This window comes from Spea bombifrons, chromosome 5 (genome assembly GCF_027358695.1).
Source record: "Spea bombifrons isolate aSpeBom1 chromosome 5, aSpeBom1.2.pri, whole genome shotgun sequence".
Taxonomy (NCBI): Eukaryota; Metazoa; Chordata; class Amphibia; order Anura; family Pelobatidae; genus Spea; species Spea bombifrons.
The window spans coordinates 85,899,068-85,912,141 of record NC_071091.1 but is presented as its reverse complement, the minus strand read 5'-3'; the positions used below and the strand labels follow the sequence as shown (position 1 = coordinate 85,912,141).

Sequence of the window (13,074 nt, the reverse complement as noted above, 5' to 3'; positions counted from 1 at the left end):
TTGATCTAATTAACCCAAATACACACAGTGCTTGAGTTACGCATTCTGTAGTCAGTTGAAAGTGCAAATATTTTTTCTTTACCATACCAAACAGGTTTCTAAAGAGTAAATAAAAAAAATTCTTAGGAATAAAAAAAAAACCCAAAAAACTGATGTTTGGCAGTCCAACATGGCTAAAGATCCTCTTGCGTTTATTATAGACTCTTGGATCCTTATTGTAACTAGAGATTCCCTCTCTTCTTACTTTTATCTGCCAGCGAGCTGACCGTACCCAGACCACTTATTGTCACCCTGGTCTGTTTTAATCCATTACAGGTTTAAAAAAAAAACTTAAGGATTTTGATGAAGTCTGGGAGAGTGCAGGAGATTTAAATTCGCTCAAGCCTCAGACTGTAGAGGAGAGATGATTTTGCCTTGTGCTCCCAGTGCAAAGAAAAGACCTGAAAGAGGACCCTTGAGTCAAGTGAGGCCTGGACATGCGTGTGCTGTCTGGGGAAGGTTTTCAAGAGCCTGGCTTAGCTAGGTCCGGCAGGGAGTCAAAGTTATTGAATATTTAAGGTGGCCAGTCTAGGCTAGCAAAGTACAGGCCTCAGAGGGTTCCAATGAGAGCTAGGCTTTTATTAGTTTGTTTTGGAGCTTGTTTCACTTATGAAACTACAGGTTATCACATAAAGTTACTGTTCTTAGGCTTTATTGCCCTCGAGGATTGTGCTTTACCCAAAAGAACTGATTTTAATGACCATCGGCTAAGGGGTTTATCCCAGCCTAGTTAACTGCAACAAATCAAACTAATTACAAAATTCTTTAGAATGCGGTAACCGCAGTATCAAGTTACCTTTCAGTTAATATTAAAAAAATCCACTTTTCTCAAAATAAAGTATAAAAGGGTAAGAAAAGATGTTCGTAAACAAAGATACTGGACAGTTCTTAACCACAGAGTAGCTCATCTGGTCGCCTTTAGATACTGCTTTCAATATTCTGAAAAAAATTCTTCTACCTTTGTTCCCCTGCCATGTGCTTTTAATGATTAACAAAGATTATTTTACATTTCAAAGTACATAGAATACTACTGCTAGTACTTTCGTTCTGTTAGTTGCAGACCTCTGTTTTTAGGCTATAAAATATGTGATCTATATACTGCGCTAGGTGGATTCGAAGGGTATCGATAGAGGTTTAACATACACGGTTTTCTTTACCTCTCAGAAGCTGTGTGCGGATCTGTGACCACCCGATACATAGATCACCCAGTAAGACAAAGACATGTTTTTAGCTGCAACAAGAGCTATTTATTAGCATAACACTTTTTTTTCCCAAAGATTCAATAGCAAATGAAGTATGTACAAATCCTTACAGCATTTACACCATAAAAAAGGTTTGATTGGCCTACTGATGTTTACAAAGTACTGCAACACCTTTATAACACAGGTACTGTAACAATGTAGCGTACACTCATCTCCAAGTCATTCCTACTGGAAAAAGCTGCTTTATAGAATACCAGCTTATAGCTCACAGGAAAGACATGCCAGGAGAATAAACAATAATTCAAAAGGATGACGTGCAGCAGATACTGCCATGAGAAAAATAAAATAAATCTATTTTGCATAAAGACGGTACATTTCAAGTGGAACAAGCATTCATAAACAGAGATGTTAACGTATGCAAATCCACAAATACAATTTTTTTGTTTGATTCCAGGTGCTGTACTTCATTTTTTTTTTTTAAATTATTTATATATACTGATATGGCTGTAAATTTCCATTTGTGTTCACTCACTATTCCACGTGATATAGCTAGGAAAAATGACGGCACAGACGTTTGATGATTTACTTTGTTAAAGGCAACTTACAGAAGTTTGCATCTCATTGTTCTTGTCAAAAGTTTAAGACTAAGAAATAAAATGGGTACAAAAATAAAGTTGCGTTGGGAACAGTATTGTAACATTGCTTCTAAAACTTACCGTTACACTACATGGAATGTGAATACCAGATAATCTTCGGTCTAAGCCCCATTTAACAGAGATAGCCCCATACCGGGCAAGAGAAAATTATGTCTTAGATATTCAGCTGAATTGTTCCAACTACATTGTTTTAAATAATAATAATAAAAAAACCAGGAAAACCTATGTAGAAACAAACACTTGACAACTTCTGGTTTTCCTTTGCCATCTAAAAAACTCAAGAATTAACAAAGAATATATATTTATATATAAAACAATAAGACGTAATGAATGTTCAGGAAGTTATCTACCTCTACCCTTCATAGTCATGTAAACAGTGTAGCATTAAAAGCCATTCATTTGAATTGGTCTTAAACTTTTGGCAGATATCGTGTGTATATATTCAACAAGGCTTTCATATGTCTTGTTCAAGTGGAAGCCAGGTCAGTTCACATGTTGACAGGCATGCAACTTGAAAAACATTGCAGAACAAGCAACACAGAGCAGTTTGAAAAGTTTACAAGACTTCAAGTAGACTTTACGACCCTTCACAACCAAATATTCACAGACAAAAGGTACAGTCTCTTTCTTTAAACTACAGCTGGAACTTTCTCAGACGTGAGATACCTTCTGTGACTCTCTAGCCTGCTTAATGCTATACAACCACTTTATGATTCTGGCATTCCTTTCAATGGCAGAAATGCCATAGGGCACACGGTCATTGGCACTGTCGTCATTCCTAAGGTCACTGTTGCTGTCCTGAGAGTGTTCACAATCAGAGCTGATCATGCTTGCACTTCGAAAGTTTAGAGATATTATATCAGAATTAGCCCTTGCAAAGTTTTCCATTCCAAGGTTTTCAAGCTCTTCAGGATCCAATCCACAGTAATTAAAGAACCTTTCAACATCGGCATCAACACGGAAATATCTGTCACTTAAATCAGATTTTGAACGTTGAATAGAGGGCCGTCGGTTCACACCACATCCAGATTCCAGATTGTCATTCTCTGGTGGCTTTAGGTTAGTGAGGTTGGATAGCTTGGGTTTTGGAGGCAGGGGTGGTGCTGAACTGCTGCACGGTATTGCTTTTATTTGTTTCACATTGGTTACTTTTCTAATGTCTGAGGAACTGTGAGAAACATGTAAAAAAGTATCGCTTGACTTCTCCAGGAGTCTTCTGCTGATGTTGGAGTTGCTGTCTTGAGGGCTGCCGTGACTTTGCGTGGGATAAACCTTTAATGATTCTGCGAATGAATGTCGATTTAGGTCAGCTGAGTCAGATCTATTTGGAGGCCAATTTCGAGAATTTTGTTTATTCACCGAACTTGTGCTAGAACCTTCAGAGCTATTGATAATGTTCTTAAGGATTTCTAGCTTTAAATTCTCTCTTTGTACAATGCTTTCAGTCTTTGAATTGTTGTTAAACATTTTAATAGTCGGGCTACCCAAGGATCTTTTAGTTGCCGGGCACACAGGAGGTTTTGAAAGTACTGCTGGCTTTACTGGCTCCTGTTTGGCATTGATAACCTCTTGGCTCTTGACATATTTTGCCTTATCAGCTTCTAGTCTCTCCACTGCGCTGAGTCTCTTGGGATTGGGTTCTGACTGCCTGCGAAAATAGTCAGGTCCTTTGTTCAATATGCGTAGAGGGACCGCAGACGTGAACGTGATAGCTGGGCTAGCTGGTTTCACCATGCTACCTGTCTGTATTGTTTCTGTAGGCATGTTTGCTGAATGTTCCCCCGCAGCCGTTTTGGATTCTCTTCTTGTGTTCCCTAAACGGATTGTGCAGAAACATGTGCATCAAGCACAAATAAATAGCAGCTGAATCTTGAAATGAGTTACCAGCAGCTCTTCATCTCGCTGCTTATTAAATACTACTTTTATTTATCGGTTTAAAGGCAGCCTTGATACAAAACGACCCCCAGACAGAAGTCTGTATTAAATCTGCTCAGCGGAATCCTTTATTCACACTGAAGGATGTGGGAAGCCTTGTCCTTTCTTTGTGCAGAGATCTGAAACACAAAAGAACCAATCACATGTCAGTATCAACGTGTGACATCACCACGATAGCAACAGAGCAATATTGTACCATTAAGGCAAGCAGTTGAGCAGCATCTGGTGGCTTTAACCTCTTCTTAACAATTGATGTAAAGGAGCATGCACCCCAAACATGCAGCAGAAGTGCTCTGAACTAGCAGACATTTGCTAGACATTAAAACCACAGACTAGAAAATTTACTGGTGTTTGTTCAACATGGCGTTGTGACAAAGTGTGTAATGATTAAATTTTTAAGAATATTAAAACACAGCTACATTTTCCTAATCTCACAGAAAAATTGCACCGTTCTGGATAACATCAGCCCCAGGTATAGAGGGGCAGGGAAATAATCCTTGCGACAAATATGGAACAAGAGTGCATTAACCTGGCAACTAGAGCTTACAAAAAAATAAATATAGGATTATTTGTAATAAAAAGAAAAGAACTAAAACTTTGAGATAAAAAAAAAGAAATCTAAAACATCTTCCTAATCTTATGAATGATTATTAATGCACTGGCCATTTAAAAGACAACATTTTGCCTATATTACGCAAACGTTTTTGGAGTGGATCTCACAAGAAACTTCTATCGTGATGGGAAAGATGACTTAACTTCAAAAATGAATTTCTATGTAAAATCAGATTATGCGCAAGTGTTTTATGTGAATGAATCTTTCTAATTTTGACCTATAACAGCTACATGCAATTTATATGTTAATGTTGACTGATATTACAGTATTGAATTCTAATGCCACAATCGATACTGTAAGAATGTCATGCGTATACCTTGCTAACGATAACTTCTCAAATATTAAAATAACTTTCAGCAGTGGCTTTGGGGTATGTTTTCCTAAAGCCTATTAATGTAGCGAGCAGCTATTAAACCTATAACTGCAAGCAAGACTGAACAGAGCATCGTGCTGTAACACTTCATACCCCCCTGGCACTCAAAGCGCACGATGCGCTTAGACAACCTCCCGTGCCGGCACCCCCCCCGTGGAAAGTGCTGGCAGGGGAGGCTGTCTGAGTGTATCGGGGAGTATGATGCAGGTCCCCTGCACCGCTGCGGGGGATCTGTATCCTAACCCGGCTGCCTGCCCGGCGCCAGACCCCGACAATAGGCCGCACCCCCACTTTAAAGATTTAAAGTGGGGGAAAAAAGTGCGGCCTATATTCGAGCCAATACGGTATTATATATATATATATATATATATATATATATATATACACACACATACATACATACACACACACACACACACACATACATTAAATGTGCTACTTGGATTTTCCCTAATAACAGCGGAAACTTACTCGTGTTCATACATTGCTACCAAATATGTGGAAATAAAAATCTAAGTAACCGATAAAGAAATACATGAAAAAAATCAGCTTGATATGGCTAATAATTCCCAATGAATAACATTACACCAAATTAAAGGTGCTCAATTACGCTATACTTTTTATTTTTATTAATATGATATATTATGTTATCTGCCATTTCATCACGTCACCCCATGCTCACTTCGTACTCTAAAGGGAGACCTTAAACGCGACCCATGCCCCAAATGTGAATAATCTCAAGGTTATGTGCTATTCAGTGCAACCCATTCACCAAGATACCTCTAACTTGAAAAAACTGAAATAACATTAAAAGTTAAGCTAAGAAAGGTCTCCCATTTAGTGCATTTAGGCTTGGGGCACAAGACTATCTGAGCATTATGGGAGTTTTAATCCAAGTACTGAAGGGCCTTTACATTATTAACATTATTATTTTGAAATGTTAAGTTTTTGAGAACAGACACCTCTGTGATCATTAGTTCGGCTGTCATAAGGGTTTGTCTTTTTTAGTTTTACCCCAGGGAAAACCTTTTAATTTAATACTAAGGAGACAGACACTTGGACAAAGGGACGAAGTTAAACATCCACAGACAAACCACTAGTATCAGATCACAAGCTGAGACGTCACGCGCACAGCAGGAGATTTAAAGGTCAGTTCAGTGGAGCAGAAAACATTAGCCAGTTTCCCCCTCAAGGCTCGCAATAATAAAAAACATAATTGAAATGGACTGCAAAATGGCACACATTAGAGGTCTTATTAAAGTGCGGTGGGCGGTTAAGACATTCTTCTCCTAAGAGCCGCTTATAAATGCTCTATTTGCAAGGAATGTGATTGTGTACTCATAAGGTTTTATGGAGATTGGGGACATTCCACGGTGACATTGAAGGCCATGGGATCATAAGACTCTTACTTGTCAGTCCACCAACAAGAAAAAATCTCCATGGTGTAATCAACTTGAAATACATATTTGTAAAATGCCACATACTGCCGCATAACAGGATCAACATTGTAGTTAGAAAAAGTTTAATTGTTGTCAACATGGAGCATGTGGCAGATTTATCCACTGAACAGGGTGCAATGCAAGCCAGTAAGTAATTTAATATTTTTTATTTTGTATTTCCAGTAACTCAAGTGAGTTATCAATCTCAACAGACCTCCTGTTGGTTTTGAAATTAACTAGATCACTAATAGGGTGTCTGTTGAGATTTATACCTCGGTTGAGTTACTTAACTTATCTAAAAAGTAATTTGGTCTCACTGTAGAGGCTACTTTTTTTTTATCTTAAACTTTGTACATTTCCAGACAAACTGCACCCTACCCCCATTGGTTTCTAGCAATGCCATCATCATGCAGTGAAATAAGCAGTTATATGTAGACTGATCATGTCTGTGTTCCTCTAGCCTCTAGTGACTCCAACTTAATTCCTTCCCAAGACTGTCTGGCAGCGCAAGCCACGGGGGAAAGATTAACTGCTCCAACAAACAGTTATAAAAGTTGCCCAAGCCTAAAACTACATGTTGAAACTTTTAAAAAGTGTTTAGCAATATCATGTAAGGTATGTTCCCCCAACCTTCTTAAAAGGAAGGAGAAACCATAAACACCCCAAACTCACCTCCCACGTCTGACAGCTGCAATGACATAATTCTAAAAAATCTACAGTTTTTCAGTTTTAGTCTTTGAAAAAGGCGATACCTTTTCTTTAGCCAATACAAAACCAAATGGAATGCCGCCGGGATAATATATCTTTAAGACCATCACGTCAAATCGACATATTTTTCTATGCTGGCCCAAGAAAAGGCACGGTCTTCACCTAAGACATCTTCCTTTGGACCAATACAGCTCCATTTTCCACTCAATTAAACTAACATTTCTTTGCCTACCAACTAATAATCACCAGGGATTAAGTTATTTGGTATGTATTACATGAGAAAACAGAGACAGCACACTTTATATATTCAGTAAACCAAGAGATTATGATTTTCCAATATTCCTAGACATACTTGAAAGCCCTGTATTAAAAGCAAAAAGGCAGCAATTAATGCACTTTAAAATGTAACCAACAGCCTGTAAAACATAATCTACTTTTCCAATTGGATTACCTGGCTGCAAGAGAAAACAAATTCTAAATCTTTCAATAATCCACCTACTGACATACGGCAAATAGCATTAACCAGTTGTGGTCTACATGTTCATTCGCTTACATATTTGTACACCGTTTAGAGCTCATAATTTATAGGAGATTAATAGCTGGAATGGAGAAGGACTAAAAACTCGGAGTTACTGGTGACATTTACAATATGTTTCGCGAATCACTACAACCAGACACCATTGAGGGCCAAGTATGGAGCGCAATTCCTAGGCAACATGGAAAAGACTGTACTTGTTATTCCTCCCCTTTATTATACTGTAAGATATAAAAAGGAAAAAAAAAACTTTAAGATCCATTATGTTCGATTTAAACAATATTTCCAATGTACAAACCAGTGGGACTCTTGGAAAATGGAAGTGGCATCTCTCTGCATCATCTTGAGAAGTTAAGTATGTGTGCCTTTTTTCAATAATCTAAAAACACAAGCACTAAGTACTTTAATATATATTCTTGTTGGCAACACCGTTTGGGCCAGTAGACTGCCCCTGAAAAAATACACTCATATTTAATGGCATTGAACGGTATTTACTTACTAGAAGGTTAATAGTCAATATCAAAACATAATTACAAATAACATAAGGTTTTCCAACTCAGCTGCAAAAAAGCTAACCCTGCTTTTCAGATACTCAGACGCAGCTGGAAACAACTAATCCTCCTATAGAGTGCAAAGTTCATGTAATAATCCTGCTGTCACACAAATCTAAAGTATGTGCAGTTTGTAGAGTAACCAGCGGCTTCCACTCGGTCACATTCCTCTATGATATATTCCATACCATGTACATATAATAAATAATGTTTCCACCATACTGTACTTGACGCATTAAGTTAAACATTGCATTTATACATAATTGAATCCAACATTAGAATGAAGGCAAACGATTGCTTGAAATGCGCACGTAAAATGCATGCACACATCCTAACTGTATTAAGCGTCTCCTTTACACATTACAGATCACATTTTGAGCCACTTGGCTGTTGAACCAGCTGTCATCTTGTATGTTCATTATGTCTTGATATAAGCCATCTATATCTTAGACATGTTATTTGCATCCATAATGGTGGGTTCTGGCTTTTTTAAATTATACATTTATAGTTTTCTTCTTGTTTTCTGTCTGTAAAAGCTTGGATAAAATGTTAAAGGCTTAAAAAAAAGAATAGTATGCAGAATGCAAATGTGGCTATTCTATAATGTGTGCCCCCAAACACCAATGACTAATATTACAACGATGATGAATGAGCTGTAAATATTCCCTGCAGGAATATTTCTGAAGAGGACGCCTTGATCAACGCACCTACATCATTATGTTCTAATCCTTCTGTTTAGATCAGTTTTGCCAAAGCAAAAATCAATCACAGAATTATTAAAAGCTATAAACACAGCAACAAACGACAGTGCCAAAATATAAAAGCATCGGAGATTCTGTTGTAATTCAAGAGTACTACTTGAAGCAATCAGAACCCCCCCCTCCCATCTAACCAGTGGGAATTAGCGTGTATTGCAATAACCTGGTATTTACCAAGTAGAATAATCTCATTAAACAGCATTTAAATTGCAATAGCATTTCCAAGGATTATTTGTAACTCTTTGATAATATAGAGTAAACCTTCCAGCTGAACTCTTAATTGAGAAAACCATGTCTAATCAGTAGGATAACCCTTTATTTGGGAAGCCATCTTCAGCACTGGGCAAAAGGGACAGCTGCTTTGGCCCATGCATGTCACAGGGGCACATAGAAAGTCCCTTATGTGTAAAACATTGATTCAGCTCCTTGGTAGGCAATATAGCCATGCTAAAAAATGATAGAACTCGCCAATTCTTTCTTTGTTTTAAGCATTATTTCTAGACAGAAAACTAAAAAAAACATAATGGTAATGAACTCCAGCCACTTTCTTTCTCCTCTTCCTCATTTACAGTATTAATTGCAGTTTTACAGGGTCAGGAGGTGCAAAGTAATGTAATGTCAAACAACTACATATGACCCGTGAAACATGTGACAGCAATTAGTTAACCCTGGTTAAAGAAGGAAGGCTCTCCATTGTGCTACTGCCAAATGGAATGAAGGCTCCTCCAAAGGCTTGAAGATATGCTATAGCTCTGATGTGCTTTCAGGCCAGAAGTAAGGTACTTTCATTCAGCATATTGTCAGATACCCGAAGCATCACTGTTAGGTAGATTTGTGCAAATGGACCAAAAACTATTGACACATTTTTCAAAATATATTCTGAAGAAGCCTGTTTTAACATATATTGGACCGATTTAAAAGTCATAGATTCTGAAGCCAGGATCTCATTTTACACGGTTAAAGGTTAACACTAGAAATAGTTATTTCAGTGATCTTTACAGAATTGAGCAACTTTGCCGATGATTCTGTTACCAGTTAAAGGTTATGGTCAGGCTGTAAATGAGAGGGATTTGTGTTTTTTTCTGTACTCCTGGCTGTTGTATATTCTGCATTAACAGGAGTTCGCTGGGTATTTGATAGTTGCAATTTCAAATAATTCTACAGGTAATCTGCTGGGGTAAATTTAGGAAGCATTTTTTATATATATATATAAAGAAAATCATTTGTGTTTGCATTTATCTTTTGATCAATAAACCATTATCTTTACAAAGTGTTTACAAGCAAGACAGTTCAAGTTTTTATAGTGCAAGCAATTACTGGCCTCCTGGATAAACAAGGAACCAACAAGCGTAAATGAAAAGCTTTATTTATAGAGGCTGGTTTCCCCTATTGGACAATTTCACATGTTACATTTCACATGATGTTGCCAATTGTTCTTTCCACTTATACTACCTTCATTTTCGTAATGGGGTCTCGGTCCTAACCTCCCTTACCACCAAGACAAGGCCGATTCCTGTTCTTTAGATGACACCATTCATTCCCCCACTTATTTCCTTTTCTGATTTTTGAAAAACAATTTTTTTTTGCTTTTCCCCCCCGACTTGCTTTTAAAAAAACTTTTTTGCTGCTAAGCGACAATTTAAATGTTTTTTTTTAATAAGGTTATAGCCTCTCCATATTATAAGGCTGCTATGCAGTTATATTTAGCATATAATGGCAAACATTAACAGCGTATGAAATAGTTTTGTCAGTACTAATACATTTAGCTTAATTTACGATGATGCGTTGCAAAATGGCAATGATTCCTTCACAAAACAATTTAAAAATAGACATGCTTTCATACGTTACTAGCAAATAACACTATCATTACCTCTTCTTGAAAAAAAGCGTGGATAAAATAACTTAAGTTTGTGTCACAAACATTTTAGTGAGCAGCTGTCAAGGCTCATACACATAGATCCACAATTACTATGATTACATAAAGATCTGCTATTAGCTGCATATTGTTTGCCCTTAACATTTACAGGCGATACTAGAAATACTTCCTGTAAAGTCACGTTCAGAAGAAAACATAGCTGTTCTTTCTAATTTTTAACTCTATCAGAGAGGTCATCTGAGCCATTGTACTCAGAGGGCCGCATGACAGCCCCACAATGCATTATTTCTAATTATTATTATTTATTGTTTTATATAGCACCATCATTTTTTGAGGTCCTGTACAATGGGTAAAGAGGACATAACAAGTAGTATATAACAAAAATTTGACTTACAGAAATAACAGGGAAGGAGAACCTTGCTCAAAACGAGCTTATATTTCTTTACTGGACGTCTGTACATTTATACCAAAATCCATACAATAAATATTATATTAATTTAGTACAGTTACATTATGGCATTAAACTTCACATGCATAAAAACGAAGTTGGAAGCACTTCAGAATCAAAGACTGATGAATCTGACATCATCTCCTATGTAGTCTCCAAGCATCTGCCATGTGCTGCTTCGGTACTAGGAATGGTATGGTATCGATTTTGGGTAGGGACTACAGAAAGCTGCATTTCATTAAAAAAAAACAAAAAAAAAAAAACAAAAAAAAAAACAAGATTTGTCCTATTTTTAAAAGAGCTTTTTAAGACTTTGAATGTCTTAATTCACCCATTGTCTTTATGTCTCTTGGAAGGCCACCACCCTCACCACCTAATTACTGTCTGTGGAAGGGCTACTACAGTACTAACGTTAACACATGTAAAACAGATAAGTGCAATTAGTGTACTTAAAGGGCACAAAGCTCTATTCTGTGAATGCTGGAATGCTATGCTTCAAATACTCCTCTTAGTTCTTGTTTCGTGAGTTTTTATGGCACTGCCATATTACGTTTAAAGATGCAAAGTGGTTGTTAACCAGACAGGCCTGTAACAATAGAGGCTTATGTACATGACAACAAAATGTAATTTATGCTGCTCCAAAATGTACATATACAGTGCAACATATTCAAAATGAAAGGGCAAACAGAGGCACGGGGTAGAGGGCTCTTCTCTGAATCTTAAAATCTAAGATTTAGATATATGATTGCAATATTGCTAAATATAGGGACAGCAATTACTAGAAGTAAACTGGAAGGTACCAAGTCTGGAAGCAAAGATATTTATATTTCACTGTGGCCCCCTGCTGAGACGATGAATAATTATTGGAGCTGGGATATGATTTCAAGCTCCAACGGTCTCCATCAACATGAAGTGCAGTGCGTGCCGGACCTTCTGCAAGGTACTCTTGCCATGGACTTTTGCCACCAGGGGTGATCAATCCCTGCCAGTCAACTGACACAGACATAGTAAAAACATGAAAATTGCTGCTGTTCTGTAGTGTAAAAAAGCCTTGGCCCTTAAGGGGTTAAGGAAGAATCATTCCAAGCATTTTACATCCTCAAATACATCACACATTAAACAAAATTCCTATTACACGGCACTGTATCATGACAATTTACATAGGTTACATAGTGGCTCATATCATTAACAGAATCACTGTTTCAAAGGATGACTCAATTTACAATTGCAAATGGGAAATAATGTTGAATGCATAATGAGAGGTCTATAATTAATGCAGTAGACATTCCCAGAATTCCACAGACAGTCTGTAGTTCAGGATTGCTGCCATATTATGCTGAGTTATATATGCCTTGTATTGCTATTATGGCATGTTAAAACATTTTGATCTAATGCTAATACTTGCACAATGCAACATGGTTGTTTGTCTAGAACCTAATTAATATTATGAATGCCAAGTGGCACTCCAAAGGAGTTACAACTTGAACACTATGGTTGTTCAAGAGGGTGGTAGATTAATGGAACAGCCTCCCATCAGAAGTAGTAGAGCCCAATACAGCGAGGGAATGTACACATGGGATATGCATAAAGCTATTCTGAATCCAAAACAAATAGCTGATTAAACATCTGAATTTCTACATTAGGAAAAATGGGCAGACTAGACGGGCCAAACAGTCCTTGTCTACCGTCAAATTGTATGGTAGCAACTGGATAATAGTCCGTCAGTCACTTTCAGGATTCCCTAAATAAACGACTACTGCATTTAAATGTGATGAGATCCCCGAGGAGTTCACACCCTGCCAGGTTCAATGACAAGTCCATTGTGATCTGCCGAGTTTAGTTGAATTTGACAAGGCTTTAAACAAATTGTGAAGTGACGGCAGATAAGAACCATTCGACCCATCTAGTCTGTCCATTTTCCTGCTGTAAAGACTCAAACCT

General features: G+C 37.4%; 1 protein-coding gene across 1 annotated transcript; it reads right to left on the bottom strand.

Annotated features, from left to right (window-relative positions):
• Nucleotides 1-1,263: 1,263 nt before the first annotated feature.
• FAM110B (family with sequence similarity 110 member B) lies at nt 1,264-3,939 on the bottom strand. The gene has a single exon (XM_053467183.1). The coding sequence runs from the start codon at nt 3,659-3,661 to the stop codon at nt 2,549-2,551; it is 1,113 nt and encodes a 370-aa protein (XP_053323158.1). The 5' UTR covers nt 3,662-3,939; the 3' UTR covers nt 1,264-2,548.
• Nucleotides 3,940-13,074: the final 9,135 nt, after the last annotated feature.

What these genes read in the sequence shown, in the direction of transcription:
- FAM110B (XM_053467183.1), bottom strand. Translation starts at nt 3,661, where the DNA reads ATGCCTACAGAAACAATACAGACAGGTAGCATGGTGAAACCAGCTAGC.